This window comes from Macaca fascicularis, chromosome 2 (genome assembly GCF_037993035.2).
Source record: "Macaca fascicularis isolate 582-1 chromosome 2, T2T-MFA8v1.1".
Classification (NCBI taxonomy): domain Eukaryota; kingdom Metazoa; phylum Chordata; class Mammalia; order Primates; family Cercopithecidae; genus Macaca; species Macaca fascicularis.
Genome location: NC_088376.1, coordinates 130,583,067 through 130,603,961, shown reverse-complemented (window position 1 = coordinate 130,603,961; position 20,895 = coordinate 130,583,067). Strand labels below are relative to the sequence as shown.

The window sequence follows — 20,895 nt, the reverse complement described above, 5'->3', positions numbered from 1 at the left end:
TAGTTTCAGTAAGTATTTAGGAAGAGACTTGTGATCCCTATTGTCAATATTTTCGCTAGTTTGTCCTAAGGATACTCTTGTAATATGTTCTCAGAAACAATAATAGATGTATTGATTTGGGAATTGAGTCATATAAGTATATGCATTTGTTAACACTTATTGATTGGCACACATGAGATTTGGGTATTTCCCTGTAGTTAAATTTTGTCTCTTCCCCAAAGGAGCTGTACCTTATTTGGTTCTTAATCTTTATTATAAATTAATATTTTTAAACTCTAATATTTTTAAACTCTAATAACTGATATAGATACTGAAGAGTTTAAGAGTAACTGTACTGATGCATGGAACTTACTTTGAATTGCATGAAAAAATAAGATGGGTTGTGCTGATTGAGAGATGTGACAAAGCAAATGTGCAAAATGTGAACAGTTGTAGATCTAGGTTGTATGTGGATATCGACATTTCTATGTGATTGAAAATTTTAATAATAAAACATTGGGGAAAAATCAGTAATAAGGCTCTATGTGAGGAAGTTAAAGTACAGTCTCTAAAATGATCTTTCTGGCTTAAAAATCTCAACTCTGTTTCTTCCTAGCTGTATGACTTCAGGAAACTCCCTTAACTTCAGTTGGGTCATTTGCTAAACAGAAATGGTGAATACGCTCAGCACAAATCTTATTTTTCAGTAAGCTCCTAGCAAACACTGTGATTATTATTTCATAGAGTAAAGGAAGTGATGATTATGAATGAATGACTGTATGCCGAGGGCCTACTGTGTGCCTGGTACTGGTCATTTTCAGGAGAATGAAGCGATTTTGTTTTGCATCGTGCCGTATGTGTCGTTTGGTAGAAACGTTCATACTAGAGGCGGTGTAAGGGGCGTGATTAGGGAAACTGGAGAGTGGCTTCATTAGGTTTGACAGAACACCTCCCTGGCTTCGTGGGTCCCCCTTGGTGTAGCATCTCCTTTGAACTCCAAGGGCCTTCAGAGGAAGGGTGGCATCTGCTTTGTTAGACTTGATAGCATTCCCAAGTCAATGTTAATTTAGTTGATTCATAAAATTGTTCCCTTTGCATAAGGCTAGGACATCTTTTTTTCTGGAGTTATTCTGTTTTTAGCTTTTTGGACAGGTATCCTGGGAAATTCTTCTAGGGTAGCAAGATCTGCCACCTCCCCACAGTCAAACCATGTTTATGCATTATGACAGACTGTTCCACCTCGTGCTGGGAGGCAATGAGAAAGGGTCAGGAACCTGGAAGAGGCTGCAGCTGGGTTTAAGGACACCAGCGCTTGAGGATGAAGGAGAATATTTCAGCTAATTCTGTAGATGTGTTGTTTACTTCTGGATGTCAGTGCTGCTGAAAACTAAAGTAGAAAATGGAGTAAAACACTATGTGTTCAGGGAGTATCTTAGTTCATTCTGGTTGCTGTAAGGAAATACCAGAGACTGGCTGGCCTATAAACAACAGAAATTTGTTTCTGATAGCTTTAGGGCCTGGGAAGTCTAAGACCAAGGCTGATGCAGTGTCTGAGGCAAGCCTGCTTTCCGGTTAACACATGGTGCCTTCTAGCTGTGTCCTCACATGGTACAAGGGATGAGGGAACCCTCTGGGGTCCCATTTAGAAGGGCACTGATCCTATGCAGGAGGGCTCTGCCCCTCCGCCCCCAGTACTATCACCTTGGGGCATAGGATATCAATTTATGAATTTTGAGTACAAGAGACCCAAACATTCAGACCGTAGCAGAGAATGTGAGGGCATAGAAAAAATATTAGCCATATTAGTAAGCTGTCTGTGGGTAGGAGGAATAGACTTATATGCCAGTTCTCCAGCTGTGATGATGAAATATGAATCTTTTTTGTTTGTTTGTTTGTTTTTTGGGACAGAGTCTCACTCTGTCGCCCAGGCTGGAGTGCAGTGGCACAATCTCAGCTCACTGCAACCTCCACTTCCCGGGTTCAAGCAATTCTCCTGCCTCAGCCTCCCAAGTAGCTGGGATTACAGGCACCTGCCACCGTGCTTAGCTAATTTTGTTTGTTTGTTTGTTTGTCTTGAGACAGAGTCTTACTCTGTGACCCAGGCTGGAGTGCAGTGGCACAATCTCAGCTCGCTGCAGCCTCTGCCTCCCGGGTTCCAGTGATTCTCCTGCCTCAGTCTCCCAAGTAGCTGGGATTATAGGCATGTGTTACTATGCCTGGCTAATTTTTGTATTTTTAATAGAGACGGGGTTTCACCATGTTGGCCAGGCTGGTCTCAAACTCCTGGCCTCAAGCGATCCACCTGCCTTGGCCTCCCAAAGTGCTGGGATTACAGAGTGTGCACTACCGCGCCCGGCCTGAAATATGAATCATTAGTGCAAATTTCTTGTAATGATTGGAATTTCAAAGGGTGTCTTCCTGTCGGACTGCTTGGTTCATATGAAACAGGACTTGATTTCTCTGCCACCCTAATACCATTGGAGAACTACTTAAAAGCTGCCAAATTTTATTTCAGTTTTACCAGATATGGATGCTATCTCTTAAGTATTTTCCTGTGCTGTCTTGGGTGGTATAATTCCAAACTCAAGTCAAAAAATTTTGTATTCTTTTACTCCAAGAAGTAAAATTTATACCAGCTTGTTAATTCCCTCATTTCCCATTTATAACACTTGGCCTGACTTCCCCCAGTATGAATTCTAGCTCAAGCCAGGCATTGAAAAATAAGATGCAGAAAGTCCCAGAAGAGATTTGAATGCTCACATATAATCAGAAATGTCATTTGGAAAACAATCCAGGAAAGTAGATGCAGGTTTTATGGCTTCTGCGGTTAGGTGTAGCACATTGATAATGAGTGTTCCAATTCACAGGGATTTAAGTGGATAAATCCTTATTTGGGAGTGGTTCTGAGGGAGAGTGTAATGGAGGGTAGAATCTGAAGTAAATGCTGATCTTTCTGGCTGCTGAAACTGAAATTAGTTATCTCAGATATAGTCGAACATACAAATTAAATAACTTGGAAGCATTGCAGGGAAATGGGTGAGGAAAGGAAGAATGAAAAGGAGAGAGGAAAGGAGGGAGGGAGGGAGAAAGGAAGAAAGCATGAGGCAGGGAAGGAGAGAAGGAAGGAAAGGAGGAAGGAGGAAACCAAAGAAAGTGGCATAAGGAGAAAAGGAAATAGCTATTTCTCAGGCCTGCACAACCCTTGAAAGCCAAATGTAAACTCTTCCAAGTTCATTGATACTGCTCAGTTTCATCCTCCAGGATGTAATCTAGAGTCCCCTCTGTGTTTAGCATTCAAGCAATAGACTTAGATTTCGGACACAATGAATGCATCAAGACAGGCAATAAAAGAGCAAGACATTGCAATTTAAAACACAGTGCAATTTGAAAGCAACATAACAAATTATGCTGGACCTCAGTAGATGTGTGTATCACGGGAAAGTGGTTCTGAGATCTTTCATCTCTCTTGGGGTAGGTCATTCCTGGCTTCTGCTTAACTCCAGCATGTCATTGACCACTTTACAAACTTTAAAATTGAAGATAAATACCTCCTGGATTCCTTTTTATGGCAACAATATCAAGCTGTTGTCTGGAATTCTGTATCTCTGGCATTTGGAATTACAGCAGATTTAAAGTGTGGAATATGTGTTTCTTTGCAGGATGGGAGGAGGGGAGCATATACTTTATTATTGTTGCTAATAACTAATGCTTAGTATGAATCTCACTGAGCCCTTGAGGAACTTTTATAGGAGAGTTAGCTTACCTGGTTGGAGGCTGTTTTATCTGAGAGTTAGCTTACCTGGTTGGGGGCTGTTTTAAGACTGGCATGATAAAATTATTAGAGCTCTTAAAAACATTTGGGGTAAAATACCTAAACTTAACAAAAATGATCAATGTATCTATATGCTGTTCTTGAACATAGGGAAATAAACTTTAATCTGTAGAAGTTTTCTGAGTATCTGAAATAGCAAATTTGAATGATTTATAGTGCGGGATTCTGGCATGATTTGCTGCTTTATTTGAAGTGGTGCTATAGTGATTTCTAATTTAAACAGGAAACCAAGAAAGCCAAACAGAAATAAACAGAAGAGCAAAGTAGCCTTTTTTTAGTTGTTTTTCCCTCCATGTCCTTGCTCTCCAATCCCATCTTCCTAGAAGTCTCACAGCTCTTCTTCCTGACAGTGGCCAAGTACTCTTCTCCTTATAGCTGTATTAGTCCATTCTCACACTGCTTCCCTGAGACTAGTAGTTTATAAACAAAAGAGGTTTAATTGACTCACAGTTCTGCATGACTGGGGAGGCCTCAGGAAACTTACAATCATGGTGGAAGACGAAGGGGAAGCAAGCACCTTCTTCACAAGGTGGCAGGAGAGAGAGAGAGTGAAAAGGGGAGTGCCACTTCTAAACCATCATATCTTGTGAGAACTTACTTACTATCATGAGAACAGCATGGAGGAAACCATCCCCATGATCCAATCACCTCCCACTAGGTCCCTCCCTCCACAACAGGGGATTACAATTTGAGATGAGATTTGGGTGGGGACACAGAGCCAAACCATGTCAATAGCTCTTCTCTCTTTTTTCCTTCCCAGCTTTACTTGACACCATTTCCCCTTCCTAATTTGCTTCTTAATGCTTATTCTAAATTAAAAATTTTCAGTAATTTGTTTGTGTCTATTTCCTCCAGTCAATTTTAAGTTTACAAAAGGCAATGGCCATGACATTTAAAAAACTTTTTGAATTCCCATAGAGTAAGTAAGTGCTCACTAATATTTTAATAGGGCAAAACATTTTCCTGCCACTCTCAATTTTCTTGCATGACTCTTTAGGAGGTCATGTTATAAGATATTCAGCCATGTGTCGTTAAGATATCTTCTAGAGACTTCCTCAAATATAAACACCCCTGACTCCATGTGGTATAATGGTAAAGGCTCATATAGAAATGAGTAAATATTCAAGACAAACTACTATGAATAACTGCCCATATTTTACTCACAGTTTTTAAACTCTTATTTTTTATTTTTCTAACACATGATAATTGCAAAAAAATTAAATCAACACATAAAAGATATAATGTTGTACCCATAATACTACTCCCTACCCACTCAAGGTAACCTCAGTTAATAGTTTGGTTATTGCTCATTTATTTGTTTTTGAGACAGGGTCTCACTCTGTTGCCCACACTAGAGTGCAGTGACACAATCATGGCTCACTGCAACCCTGACCTCCTGGGCTCAAGTGATCCTCCCACCTCAGCCTCCCGAATAGCTTGGACTACAGGTGTGCCACTATGCCAGGCTAATTTTTGTACCTTTTTTAGAGACAGGGTTTCACCATGTTGCCCAGGCTTGTCTCAAACTCCTGGGCTCAAGCAACCCCCCTGCCTCAGCCTCCCAAGTCAACCCACCTGCCTCGGCCTCACAAAATGGCTTACAGGCATGAACCACCACACACAACCTTGGTTATTTAGATTTTATTATGACTATGTAACTATTTTCAAGTGTTTTTTTTTTTTTTTTTAAATACTAGTCATTAAGGTCTGCTTAAAGCTAAGTTTGTGTATGGGCATTTTCTGACATTTATACTTAAAAGTGTACTTAATTTACCCAGTAGTCATTCAGGAGCAGGTTGTTGAGTTTCCATGTAGTTGTGTGGTTTTGAGTGAGTTTCTTACTCCTTAGTTCTAATTTGATTGCACTGTGGTCTGAGAGACTGTTATGATTTCCATTCTTTTGCATTTGCTGAGGAATGTTTTACTTCCAATTATGTGGTCAATTTTGGAATAAGTGTGATGTGGTAGTGAGAAGAGTGTGTATTCTGTTGATTTGGGGTGGAGAGTTCTGTAGATGTCTATTAGGTCCACTTAGTCTAGAGCTGAGTTCAAGTCCTGAATATCATTGTTAATTTTCTGTCTCATTGACCTGTCTAATATTGACAGTGGGGTGTTAAAGTCTCCCACTATTATTGTGTGGGAGTCCAAGTCTCTCTGTAGGTCTCTAAGAACTTGCTTTATGAATCTGGGTGCTCTTGTATTGGGTGCATATATATTTAGGATAGTTAGCTCTTCTTGTTGCATTGATCCCTTTAGCACTATGTAATGCCCTTCTTTGTCTCTTTTGATCTTTATTGGCTTAAAGTCTGTTTTATCAGAGACTAGGATTGCAACCCCTGCTTTTTTTTGCTTTCCATTTGCTTGGTAAACATTCCTGCATCCCTTTATTTTGAGCCTGTTTGCTCGTGAGATGGGTCTCCTGAATATAGCACACTGACAGGTCCTGACTCTTATCCAATGTGCCACCCCGTGTCTTTTAATTAGGGCATTTAGCCCACTTACATTTAAGGTTAATATTGTTTTGTGTGAATTTGATCCTATTGTGATGATGCCTGCTGGTTATTTTGCCCGTTAGTTGATGCAGTTTCTTCATAGTATTGATGGTCTTTCCAATTTGGTATGTTTTTGCAGTGGCTGGTACCGATTTTTCCTTTCCATATTTAGTGCTTCCTTTAGGAACTCTTGTAAAGCAGGTCTAGTGGTGACAAAATCTCCCAGTATTTGCTTGTCTGTAAAGGATTTTATTTCTCCTTTGCTTATGAAACTTAGTTTGGCTGGATATGAAATTCTGGGTTGAAAATTCTTTAAGAATGTTGAGGGCTGGGGGTGGTGTCACAGGCCTGTAATCCCAGCACTTTGGGAGGCTGAGGTGGGCAGATTACCTGAGAGGAGTTTGAGAGCAGCCTGACCAACATGGAGAAACCCCGTCTCTAGTAAAAAATACAAAATTAGCCAGGCGTGGTGGTGCATGCCTGTAATCCCAGCTCAGCTACTCAGGAGGCTGAGGCAGGAGAATCGCTTGAAGCTTCTCCGAGATTGCACCGTTGCACTTCAGCCTGGGCAGAAGGAGCGAAACTCCGTCTCAAAAAAAAAAAAAAAAAAAAAAAAGGAATGTTGAATATTGGACCCCCTATTCTGGCTTGTAGGGTTTCTGCAGAGAGATCCGCTGTTAGTCTGATGGGCTTCTCTTTGCAGGTAACCCAACCTTTCTCTCTGGCTGCCATTAACATTTTTTCCTTCATTTCAACGTTGATGAATCTGACGATTATGTGTCTTGGGGTTGTTCTTCTTGAGGAGTGTCTTTGTGGTGTTCTCTGTATTTCCTGAATTTGAATGTTGGCCTGTCTTGCTAAGTTGGGGAAGTTCTCCTGGATAATATCCTGAAGACTGTTTTCCAACTTGGTTCCATTCTCCCCATCACTTTCAGGTACACCAATCAAATGTAGGTTTGGTCTTTTCACATAGTCCCATATTTCTTAGATGCTTTGTTTGTTTCTTTTCACTCTTTTTTTTCTAATCTTCATTAAGTTGATCTTCACTTTCTGATATCCTGTCTTCCGCTTGATCTATTTGGCTACTGATATTTGTGTATCCTTCATGAAGTTCTTATGCTGTGTTTTTCAGCTCCATCAGGTCATTTTTGTTCTTCTCTAAACTGGTTATTCTAGTTAGCAATTCATCTAACCTTTTTTTCAAGGTTCTTAGCCTCTTTGCACTGGGTTAGAACATGCTCCTTTAGTTCAGGGGAGCGTGTTGTTACCCACCTTCTGAAACCTACTTCTGTCAATTCGTCAAACCCATTCTTCATCCAGTTTTGTTCCCTTGGTGGCCAGGAGTTGTGATCCTTTGGAGGAGAAGAGGTGTTCTGGGTTTTGGGATTTTCAGCCTTTTTGCACTGGTTTTTCCTTATCTTTGTGAGTTTATCTACCTTTGGTCTTTGATGCTGGTGACTTTTGAATGGGATTTCTGTGTGGACGTCCTTTTTGTTGATGTTGATGCTATTCCTTTCTGTTTGTTAGTTTTTCTTCTTACAGTCAGTCCCTTTTGCTACAGGTCTGTTGGCATTTGCTGGAGGTCCACTGCAGAACCTGTTTGCCTGAGTATCACTAGTGGAAGATGCAGAACAGCAAAGATTGCTGTGTGTTCCTTCCTCTGGAAGCTTCATCACAGAGGGGCACCCGCCAGATGCCAGCCAGAGCTCTCCTGTATGAGGTGTCTGTCGACCCCCGCTGGAGGTGTCTCCCAGTCAAGGGGCACAGGGATCAGGGACCCACTTGAGGAGGCAGTCTGTCCCTTGGGGATCAGGATCAGGGACCACTTGAGGAGTCAGTCTGTGCCTTAGCAGAACTCAAGCACTGTGCTGGGAGATCTGCTGCTCTCTTCAGAGCCGGCAAGCAGGAACTTTTAACTCTGCTGAAGCTGCGCCCACAGCCGCCCCTTCCAGCAGGTGCTGTATCCCAGGGAGATGGGAGTTTGAGCTATAAGTCTCTGACTGGGGCTGCTGCCTTTCTTTCAGAGACGCCCTGTCCAGAGAGGAGGAATCTAGACAGGCAGTCTGGCTACAGTGGCTTTGCCAAACTGTGGTGGACTCTGCCCAGTCCGAAATTCCAGGCGACTTTGTTTATACTGTTAGGGGAAAACCATCTACTCAAGCCTAATGGCAGACGCCCCTCCCCCCACCAAGCATCCCAGCTCAACTTCAGACTGATATGTTGGCAGTGAGAATTTCAAACCAGTGGATAAATAAGTTCTTTGAAACCAATGAGAACAAAGACATAACGTACCAGAATTTCTGGGACACAGCTAAAGCAGTGAGTGTTTAGAGGGAAATTTATAGCACTAAGTGCCCACAGGAGAAAGCAAGAAAGAGCTAAAATAGACACCCTAACATCACAATCAAAAGAACTAGAGAAGCAAGAGCAAACAAATTCAAAAGCAAGCAGAAGACAAGAAATAACTAAGATTAGAGCAGAACTGAAGGAGATAGAGACATGAAAAACCCTTCAAAAAATCAAAGAATCCAGGAGCTGTGTTTTTTGAGGAGGCTAACAAAATAGATAGTCAACTAGCCAGAGTAATAAGGAAGAAAAGGAGAAGAATCAAATAGACACAATAAAAAATGATAAAGGGGATATCACCACTGATCCCACAGAAATACAAACTACCATCAGAGAATACTATAAACACCTCTATGCAAATAAACTAGAAAGTCTAGAAGAAATGGATAAATTCCTTGACATACACACCTTCCCGTGACTAAATCAGAAAGAAGTTGAATCCCTGAATAGACCAATAACAAGTTCTGAAATTGAGGCAGTAATTAATAGCCTACCAACCAAAAAAAGCCCAGGACCAGATGGATTCACAGCCGAATTCTACCAGAGGTACAAAGAGGAGCTGGTACCATTCCTTCTGAAACTATTCCAAACAATAGAAAAAGAGGGACTCCTCACTAACTCATTTTATGAAGCCAGCATCATCCTGGTACCAAAACCTGGCAGAGACACAACAAAAAAAGAAAAATTCAGGCCAGTATTCCTGATGAACATTGATGCTAAAATCCTCAATAAAATACTAGCAAACTGAATTCAGCAGCATATCAAAAAGCTTATCCACCACGATCAAGTCGGCTTCATCCCTGGGATGCCAAGCTGGTTCAACGTACACAAATCAATAAACGTAATCCAGCATATAAACAGAACCAAAGACAAAAACCACATGATTATCTCAATAGATGCAGAAAAGGCCTTTGATAAAAATCAACACCCCTTCATGCTAAAAACTCTCAATAAACTAGGTATTGATGGAACGTATCTGAAAATAATAAGGTCTGTTTATGACAAACCCACAGCCAATGTCATATTGAGTGGGCAGAAGCAGGAAGCATTTCCTTTGACAACTGGCACAAGACAAGCATGCCCTCTCTCACCACTCCTATTCAACATAGTATTAGAAGTTCTGGCCAGGGCAATCAGTCAATAGAAAGAAATAAAGGGTATTCAAATAGGAAGGGAGGAAGTCAAATTGTCTCTGTTAGTAGATGACATGATTTTATATTTAGAAAACCCCATTGTCTCTGCCCAAAATCCCCTTGAGCTGATAAGCAACTTCAGCGAAGTCTCAGGATAAAAAGTCAATGTGCAAAAATCACAAGCATTCCTATACACCAATAATAGACAAACAGAGCCAAATCATGAGTGAACTCCCATTCACAATTGCTACAAAGGGAATAAAATACCTAGGAATACAACTTATAAGGGATGCGAAGGACTTCTTCAAGGAAAACCACAAACCACTGCTCAAGGAAATAAGAGAAAACATAAACAAATGGAAAAGCATTCCATCTTCATGGATAGGAAGAATCGATATTGTGAAAATGGTCACACTGCCCTAAGTAATTTACAGATTCAATGCTATACCCGTGAAGCTACCATTGACTTTCTTGAGAGAATTAGTAAAAACTACTACTTTAACTTTCATATGGAACCAAGAAAGAGCCCCTAAAACAAAGACAGTCCTAAGCAAAAAGAACAATACTAGAAGCATCACACTATCTGACTTCAAACTGCACAACAAGGCTACAGTAACCAAAACGACATGGTACTAGTACCAAAACACATATATAGACCAACAGAGGCCTCAGAAATAACACCACACATCTACAACAATCTGATCTTTGACAAACCTGACATATAAGCAATAGGGAAAGGACTCCCTATTCCTAAATGGTGTTGGGAAAACTGGCTAGCCATATGCAGAAAACTGAAACTGGACCCTTTCCTTACACCTTATGCAAAAATTAACTCAAGATGGAGTAAAGACTTAAACGTAAGACCTAAAACCATCAAAACCCTACAAGAAAACCTAGGCAATACCATTCAGCACATAGGCATGGGCAAAGACTTCATGAATAAAATGCCAAAAGCAATGGCAACAACAGCCAAAATTGAGAAATGGGATGTAATTAAACTAAAGAGCTTCTGCACAGCAAAAGAAACTATCATCAGAGTGAAAAGGCAACCTACAGAATGGGAGAAAATTTTTGCAATCTATCCATCTAACAAAGGGCTATATCCAGAATCTACAAGGAACTTTAACAAATTTACAAGAAAAAAACAACCCCATCAAAAAGTTGGTGAAGGATATAGGAACAGACACCTCTCAAAAGAAGACGTTTATGTGGCCAACAAACATATGAGAAAAAGCTCATCATCACTGGTCATTAGAGAAATGCAAATCAAAACCACAGTGAGCTATCATCTCACGCCAGTTAGAATGGCAATCATTAAAAAGTCAGGAAACAACAGATGCTGGAGAAGATGTTGGGAAATAGGAACATTTTTACACTGTTAGTGGAAGTGTAAATTAGTTCAACCATTGTAGAAGACAGTGGCAATTTTTCAAGGGTCTAGAACTAGAAATACCGTTTCACCAAACAATCCCACTGAGTGTATACCCAAAGGATTATAAATCACTCTACTATATAGACACATGCACACATACGTTTATTTCGGCACTGTTCACTATAGCAAACACTTGGAACCAGCCCAAATGCCCATCAGTGACAGACTGGATAAAGAAAATGTGGCACATATATATCATGGAATACTATGCAGCCATACAAAAAGATGAGTTCATGTCCTTTGCAGGGACATGGATGAAGCTGGAAACCATCATTCTCAGCAAACTAACACAGGAACAAAAAACCACACACTGCATGTTCTCACTCATAAGTGGGAGTTGAACAATGAGAACACATGGACACAGGGAGGGGAACATCACACACTGGGGCCTGTCAGTGGGTTGGGGGCTAGGAGAGGGATAGCCTTAGGAGAAATACCTGATGTAGATGACGGGTTGATGGGTGCAGCAAACCACCATGGCATGTGTATACCTATGTAACAAACCTGCACTTTCTGCATATGTATCCCAGAACCTAAAGTGTAATTTTAGAAAGTATACTTAATTATTGTTAATGACTGTACATATGGCATTTTATTGTTTTATTATTTGGATACATAACATTTATTTTCCCAATAGTGTCCAAATGTTGGTGGACATTTGGATTATTTTTAGTGTTTCACTAGTATAACTCCATTGCAATGAAAATCTTTAATTCTCATGTCAGTTTTCATGGAAGTATGATTGTGCTATCAAAGGATTTTTTGTCAGTCTTGAGCAGATGGCCTTCCTAATTGCCTCCAAAGATTCCAGATACTTTTTAACTGTTGTGAATTTTTCAGCTGTATGAAATAAGTTGCCCAGCCTGATTCCTTGATTTGCACTGGGCTCAGGATCTGCGAGAGGGAGTTTGATTTCAGTCTGCATTGACTGTCTGGAGAATGAGTTCCTCTAAAAAGCAGAATGGGTTGGAGAGGTGAAGGGTTCCTGAGGGATGATGTGTCTGAATGAGAAGGAGATGACTGGGCAGCAGGGCCTGGTGATCTGCAGGCACAGAGGTCTCAGGTTTAGCGTGAAGTGGTGCCTGATTGAGCCAGAGTCTTCCCTGGAGGGTGTTCATATAGTCCATGCTGTAAAGGAAAAAACTGACACTAAGGGCTCAGCCACAATGCTTTAGGATCCCCTCTGAAAGGACCTACTCATGTGAAGGTGAAGGATTGTCCTCACCTTCCTTGTGGACAGGAATACCTCGAGAACACTGGCAGGAGTATGGTCCAGAGACCATAGGCAGTGAATGATGGCGATGAACAGACAGCAGGGCCAAGATTCTGTACAGTAGTTGTGATTGCCTATGAGGGCGCCCATCACTAATGGAGGAGGGTCTGAGAGAGGAATGGATTTAAATAACAGAAATTAAGGAAAATAGAAGATTTCTAATCAAGAAGGTGGATGATCTCTGAATATTAGTAATATTGCTATAAAAGTGAAACAAACATCTTTAAATATAGGTGCAGCAAGACAGTGTATATATTGCATACATTTTAAAGTTCACAGTCATTCCAATTGGCTCTGAAAATGAAACCTTCATGAGTTTATATTCCACCAGCAGGATATGAGTGTGTGCACACCAAGAGCTGTTCTGGCTGTGGCCACCTTTTGTTCTACCCTTCCTCATCACTGGTTATGGTCGACAAGAGAATCCCCTTAATGTCAAGTAGCCTTCAGTAATATGCAGCTAACGGAGAGATGGATTCTCAAGCCACTCAGAAACGTTTCAGAGCTGTTCATTTTGAACCCACAACACTTGTGGGCTCTGCTGTCAGATTTTTAGCTATCAGGTGTGATGACTTGTACTGTGTCACCTTGTTTAAACTGGAACTACATTTTCCAGGATTCCCTTCCCTGTATAGTTTTGGGTTCTAGTTGACTAAAAGAGGAGTTTGCACAGAATTTGTGTGAGTATGGATTATTTATTTATTTATTTATTTTTAAATTTAATTTTGTTTTAAGTTCCAGGTAATCTATTCATAAGGGATCCTCTCCCATGACCCAAGCACCTCCAATTAGGCCTGCCTTCCAACACTGGAGATCAAATTTCAACGAGAGATATTGTGGGGACATGCATCCAAACTGTAGCACTTAGTAGCAAGTCCCAAGTCCTTTTCCCCACCTCCTCCTTTGCCATCCACTTCTCCATCTGGAGGTGCTGATACCTGTGCTTGACTGGCTGGGGGCTTCTAGGATCCTCCAACCTCACTTTTAGACCTGCCCTTTCTCATCTCCTCTTGTAATTGTGCAAGCTTTGATTCCTATAATAAATCCCTTGTCTATAAGTCATAGTAGTTCTGCTTCCTTAATTGAACCCTGGCTGACTCACATCTTTGGTTTGAAAATCAGGGGGAAACATGATTTTTTTTATAGCTAATTTTCCTTTATCCTTCCTTCTCTTTAAATACGTACACATAATGCAGTAGAAATGCTTTTGGCTTTCATAAATGCTTTTCATCTTCCATGACTGTTTCCAGCATCTCTTGAAATTACAAGTGTTACACAGGTATTTTTACTGTCAATGTATATCATAATACGATTGCTCTAAACTGTAATTAATCAGTAGAGATTTCTTCTGGAAGTTTGTTCTTTTGAAGAAACTTGTATTCTTCTGAAAAACTGTCATTTCTTCAAGTGGCTTCATCTGCAGAAAATTTGTTTAATGTCCTGTGGTTTCATTCTTACAGTGTTAAAAATTCTTTAATTAGTTATGGGTGTTGAATGAGGTCACATGGGTATTTTTTTTTTTTTGCATCAGTGTTAGGGAGTTCTGTCCTAAGGCTTTTGTGTAGAAATGTATCTTTTAATATAATTGACACAGTGTAAGATTGGCTTACTAGTATTAAACTACATGAAAAGAGCAAAACTGTATCTTTTATTGAGGAGAAATAGTAAGATATTACAATTGAATTGGGTTTTTCTATAGGTAATTTTTATCTACCTTTAAAAATTTTATCACCAACAAAATGTATATTAACGGTTATGAAAGCAATAAAGTAAGATCAGTGACTAAGATCAGAAGAGTAGCCTAATTTATATTACAGATTTTAATGTGGCCTATAATACAGTAATAAATATACAATATTTTAAAGAGTATAGCAAATATGAAAAAAACAATGATTTAATAAACGTTAGGAATTTTTATAGGGACTAAAATTAAAATTATTCCATCCAAAGCATAAATATGTTTTGTGTTAAGATATCATTTTTAAAGACTCAAACTCTTCAAAATGGCATTATCATGCCCCCACAGTATCCGAATAAAGGATTTTTTTTCATAATATGGAATCATATTCAAAAGGAAATTTTAGATTTAAAACTTACATGAAAGCGTTATCAGTTAAGGATTTCTTGATTTGAAATAATATCTCCCGGCCGGGCGCGGTGGCTCATGCCTGTAATCCCTGCACTTTGGGAGGCCGAGGCGGGCGGATCACGAGGTCAGGAGATCGAGACCATCCTGGCTAACACGGTGAAACCCTGTCTCTACTAAAATACAAAAAATTAGCCGGGCGCGGTGGCGGGCGCCTGTAGTCCCAGCTACTCGGGAGGCTGAGGCAGGAGAATGGCGCGAACCCGGGAGGCGGAGCTTGCAGTGAGCCGAGATCGCGCCTCTGCACTCCAGCCTGGGCGACAGAGTGAAGACTCCGCCTCAAAAAAAAAAAAAAGAAAAAAAAGAAAAAAAGAAAAGAAATAATATCTCCCTGGATAACTTCTTATTTGTATCACAAAATCCTTGTCCTGGAGATGGTTCTATTTCTGTCTTTTACTTATATTTGAAAGTGGCTGTTTTAGACATATACGATTCAAATCTCTGATGGGCAGCAGTCTACTGGGAAGCCACATATCTCCAGTCTCATTCAGTCAAGTGATGTGACCAGCGGTGAAGTGGTTTATTCTAACGTGCTGTGTGTTTGAAATTCTCTCCCAAATTTGAAAAGTCCATGTCGGACATGTTGAAAACTGAAATAATTATTTCAGTCTCAAAGATGCCTTTGGACATATGGAGAATTATCACAGTATCATCTTATTCCCACCAACCCAGTTGCTACTTGAGGAAATATGTGTCAGTCTATATGTGATATTATAGTAATGATTGAAGATTGGTAACTCTCTATTTTTGTGTTTGGGTTTTGAAGTCATAATGCAAACATAGAAGTGAGCTCATTTCCTTCAGGAATTTGGCACCGAAACTCTAGCTTATCTCTGTATAATTGTATATTCTTTATTAGAAGTTCGTCTTTACCCAATATCTTTCGACTCTTCTCTTGCCTTTCACTTTCCCTTCTCCTTGCCTTCTGGTAATAGGTAAGTCTGAAATTCTGCAATACAATTTAACTTTCTCAATTAGGAATTCTATCAAATCTCATGAAAGGTGATTGCCATGCTATGTGTTATACAATGCAATTGTGCTGAGAACTGGGATATTCCAATTTTGCTCCAGTCAGTGAACCATGGAAATCAGTTTCCACAACAAGTCCAACATTATTGACTCCAAATAGATGATCGTTGTAGTAGTCATCTCATTGCAGTATCAGTGATACATTTAGCATTTAGGAAAGTATTATATTTTAGAAAAGAGCAATGCTGAATAAAAACCAGCTCAGTGACACAAATAGTTGATTCATCACTGAACTGTTTTTAAAAAGTAGTTGAAAATAACTTGCTTTTGTAAATATATTTAACATTTCAGACATTTACTATGATTCCTATTATGGCTCTGAAATATGTCTTGTGAACATTACTTTGTGTAAATATGTTTTCAGAAAGCCATCTCTAAGAAAATTAAGTGAACCACATTTTACAAAGCTTGCTTAATTAAAAATGTGTATTCTATTTAGATTATGCTTTTCTTAATGAATTGATTTTTTTCCCTTTAGATCCGCTGCTTCCAAGAATGTTTATTATCCAGCATGTGACTATTGGGGATCTATAAAAATTGGTATAAAACTGTATTATAATTAGAATAACACTTGTGGTAAAGAATGAAAAGAAAACATTTGCAAAAGCATTGTTATAATTCAGCCAATAAAGTAAAAAAAAAAAAACCACAGAGTGAGGTTTTGCTTAGACTTTTTAAATGGCTCTAAATATCATTCTCTTAAGTGATACTGTGTTTGAGAGTCTTACATGTTTATAAGTTTGTCAGATATGTCTTACAGTGTTTTCTATGAAAATATATGTAAATTCTAATAAACTGGTTCCCATTAAACTGAGTGAAAACTTAACCATGAGTACTGGTTATTTTCAGAAACTCACTAGGAAAGGAACAAAATTTAGTGAAGACATTGCATACTTAGGCTACTGCATATAAAAATAGCAATTAAGAGCGAAGACTTTGGAGTTATCCAGACCCGAGTTATACCAACTCAGAGTCCAATAATATAATTATCAATGTCTAGGTTGCAGTCCACTTCTATATAAAATCTATTTTATGCCTGTAATCCTCGCACTTTGGGAGACTGAGATGGGCAGATTGCCTGAGCTCAGGAGTTTGAGACCAGCTGAAGCAACATGGGAAGCCTCATCTCTGCTAAAAATATAAAAAATTAGCTGGGCATGGTGGCACGTGCCTGTAATCCCAGCTACTCGGGAGGCTGAGGCAGCAGAATCGCTTGAACCCGGGAGGAAGATGTTGCAGTGAGCCAAGATCACACCACTGCACTCCAGTCTGGGTGACAAAGTGAGACTCTGTCTAAAAAAAAAAAAGGAAAAAACAAAAAAAGCCCCAATACCTATTGGGGTTTTTTCCTCTGTCCTGTTATCTTGTTTTTCTAAAGGATGGTTAAATCATCTTATTCAGACAAAAATTGCATTTCATGTATTGGATTTTTTTTTTTTCTTTTCTTTTCTAATATTGTTCAGGATTGGGGCGAGAGGCAGTGTTAAAAAAAAAAAAGAAATTTGAGCTTTGGGAGAGATCAGATCTTTAAATAAATAGACACAGTGACATTTAGTACATGTGAATCAATTTGGTAAATACTGAATGAAGAGACGGGTTACTGTTGAATGGGATTTAGTCATTTTACTTAATTTTCAGCACCTTGAGTAAATAAGCATTGAATTAAATTACTTCATGAGAGTTTTTCTCAAGATGAGAAAAACTTGCTTTACTTTGGGCTGCTGACTTGCTGACTTACTATATTGATTTAGCACTTGAGATGTAATCAGAAGAGATGATTTTAGTGAACTCATTTTGGGCCTGGGGTGTATGTTGCAGATGTGCATAGGTTGTTGTCTTTTTCTATTTGTCCTGATCTATGGTTTCAGAGTCTCTGAACTGGTTGCTTGGTCTACCAACTGTTTTGCATGGAATGCTTTTGACTGGAGGTCAAATAGCGACACGTTCAATTGACAGCATTTCATTGAGGATACAACTGTTTCTGTGTCTTGATGGTTCATGACTAAAGCTGATCTAATCAAGCCTATGTAGTGCCAATTAACAATGCCCAATTAGGTATTCTCTCTGGCTTTCAGGTTTTGCTGCTGGAAAGCTCAGAGAGGAAAGCATCTCTTTGGGATGACAAGGATATGAAAAATGATAATGGCAATGGAATGCCAGTTATTTTAAAGAATTTGAAGTGATCACAATTAAAAATTTGAGTAGACAGCAAAAAGTATTTTTTCCAGTTGATGTCTTCCAAAGAAAAATAGGAAATGTCTTCCTGTGTGCCATTTTTTCTTAATTGCTGAAAATTATTATAATGATGATAGCTGTCATATTTTGACTTAAAAAACTGTGGCAGGCACTTTACTATATTTCATTTATTCTTCACATCATCCTTACACTGTAGACTCCTTTAATATGACTGCTTTACAGAAGGGCATGCTACTTTTACCTTTCTGAATCTCAGTTGTTTCTTCTCTGCAAAGAAAGTGACAGGTGCAGTTGGAGATTGTAACCAGGTCTGTTTAACTCCAATATCCTTGCTCTTACTACTGTTCTTACAGTATGCTAAATATGCAGTGCATTCATTTTACTTGGTTGCTTTCCTTGTAAGTTTCTGACAATTAATTTGTCTTCTACTCAGCTTGATGGAAACCAGTTTATTTTAAGACAGGGCTTGACCGATGTTGTGATGGTCCGTATCCAGGGCAGAAATTATTGCCGGAGGGTACACAGGACAGCATTCTAAGAAAAAACTGTGTTTGCTTCTGAGAACAAGGTGGGCTTCAGCTTTCTGAGTGTAAGCAAATATAGGAGACAAGAAGACTAACCAATAAAGACAGTGAAGGAGCCTCAATGGTGTGACATCAGCTGGCCGAATGCCTTCTGTAAAATACTTCTGTAGCTCCCCATTGCCTTCATGATAAAACCTTTCACGGCTCTTTCCATTTGAACCTTTACTTGCTTGCCTGTGAGTAACAGTGAGGATGACAGTGACAGTAGTAGCTGAAATAACCAAACTTAATGGAGCGCTTGCTTCATTGAGCAGTGGCAGATACCAACAAAATGTTAGTTTTTTGGTTTAGCCATCTCTGTAATGATCCCTTTCATTCTTTACAATATACAAAGGTAATGAATGAACTAACTGGTTGAGGCAATAGTTTTTAATTAATCATGAGTTTTCAGGCTCTGGGATAAAGCATTCATGTATGTTCATTTAATTTCTAAAACAACCCTCATCATCATTTCACAATTGAATAAACCGAGTTTCAGAGACATTAAGTAACTCGCCTCATGTCACACAGCTGGGTGAGGGATGAAGGCCAGATTGAAACCTGGGTTTGCAGATTCTAAATCTGTTATATTGAACCAGAATACTCTTACGGCCTTATAGAGGATCGATTGGGTTCTCTGATTTTAAATAAAGATGACTCACAAACAGAGGATATCAGTATCAGCTGTGGTCTGCAGATGTGTGCTGTTTGGTTTATTAAACATATTTGATTTGGAGGCTTTTTTTTTTTTTTTTTTTGGTGGTTGGGGAGGGGAGCTACCCTGTTTGCTAAAGGCCCCATTTGTCACTGGGCTACTTCACGCACCCAACTTCCCTGCAAGGGAACGTACTTGTGTTAATAACTCTCATCTAAAAAGTCAAGATTAGAGAGTTCTTTCATTCCTAGAGTGTGAAGAGAAACAAAGATTCCACAACCACTTTGCCCCAGGATATTTTGTTACCTTGCCAATAAGTTTAAAATACTGCTTGCTTTTAGTTTTAATCCATTTCCTCCTCCCTTGCCTAACCCTATCAATATATAGAACAACTGCTCAGAAAACTATTGGTTTCCAATAATGTAGTTATTAACTATGACCTTTGTGTCTTGTCTTTAAACCTTCCCCCACATAATCCAGTCTTCCCTTTGACATCTCTGATGGTTAGCTCCTCTTACTGGCAGACTGGTGCTTCTGCCATATGGGAGTGCCATTGCACAGGAAAATTAATACCTCCTTCCAGGGTTTATTTAGCTTTTTCTGACACACTCAAAAGAGCAAGGGAACACATGCCTTGCTTTCCCTTGGGAAGGTCAAGTATTCGATGATTAAACTGGTAGGAAGCATTTGAATATCCTCAGTAAACAAGCTTCGTACTAGGCACATTGATTTTTTTTTTTTTTTTTTTGAAGTTCTTCATTGCATTTGTTTTCAAAGTTAGTTTGAAAGAGCTTTTACCAGTTACTCGGAAGTTATGTGCCATTATTGCTTTCCTTGTTGCTTAAAAAACAAAAAAAAGAATTTAAAATCAGCTACCAACTCTGGATTTTTCTTTTTCAGATGCAAAAGAAATTGTTTTAAAAGCCCAGATCTTAGCTGGAGGAAGAGGAAAAGGTGTCTTCAATAGTGGTTTGAAAGGAGGTGTTCATTTAACAAAAGAGTAAGTCTGGAGGTTGTTATTCCTTGTCTTTCGGCCAAGCAGTTATGGAAGATCTTGCTCAAGATTGAAAGGCACACTGAGGATGCTTGTGGTGGGGTAGGAGCGGGCCAAAGCAACTAGAACAAACTGAAATCATAGGTAGAGGGCTCTGGCAGTGGCCTAGTTTCCCTTCTGCTCCCACAAAATGATTTTTCTTACTAATTGGTGAAAACTTGACAGTCCTTCTCTCCTAGACAATCAATGATTCATCATAAATGTTGGAAATGATACCACTTCCAACTGAAATGCTACTTCCATAATGTCACTCCTATTCAAGAACCTGCAGTGACTCCCCATTACCAGTGGCACCTGGGGTACCTCCCCTCTGATAGTCCAAGCCTTCCTTTATTTGGCCTGTCTTTTCACCTTCATCTACTGTGTCTCGTAGCACTGAACACTTTCCTCTCCTCCCTGTTCCTGTCACACACCTTTTTACTATTTACTTTGATCTTTACCCTCTTCCTATCCCTCTCATTGTTCAATATCTCCCCAGTTTTCCGCTGCCGGATCTTCAGTCAACTCTTATCTGATTCTGGTATGCATTTTAGCATTATCTCTTTACTATGACTGTAACTTTTTTGGGTGAAGAGGTCACAAAGCATCTTTTGTTTCCTTTATTCATTCATGAACTCATTTTTATTTTGCTCTCAGTGAACCTCTAGTACAGTGCTAAACACGTAGCACAGAAGCAGAAAGACCCATGGATTTTGTGAGGGTGAAGGTGAACCCTTTGCAGTGTAGACATGAGACTCTGTGTAAGGACTCTGCTTTAAAATGATT

The 20,895-nt window shown here is 39.4% G+C and overlaps 1 protein-coding gene across 3 annotated transcripts in view; it reads left to right on the top strand.

The window, feature by feature from the left end:
* The window catches only part of SUCLG2 (succinate-CoA ligase GDP-forming subunit beta), a 277,740-nt gene that overhangs the window by 117,693 nt on the left and 139,152 nt on the right, over positions 1-20,895 (top strand). For all 3 annotated transcript variants that reach the window (XM_005547564.4, XM_045385901.3, XM_015446184.4), the window contains exon 3: positions 19,977-20,076. In XM_005547564.4, the coding sequence (XP_005547621.1) occupies positions 19,977-20,076 (100 nt within the window). The remainder of the gene's footprint in view (positions 1-19,976; positions 20,077-20,895) is intronic.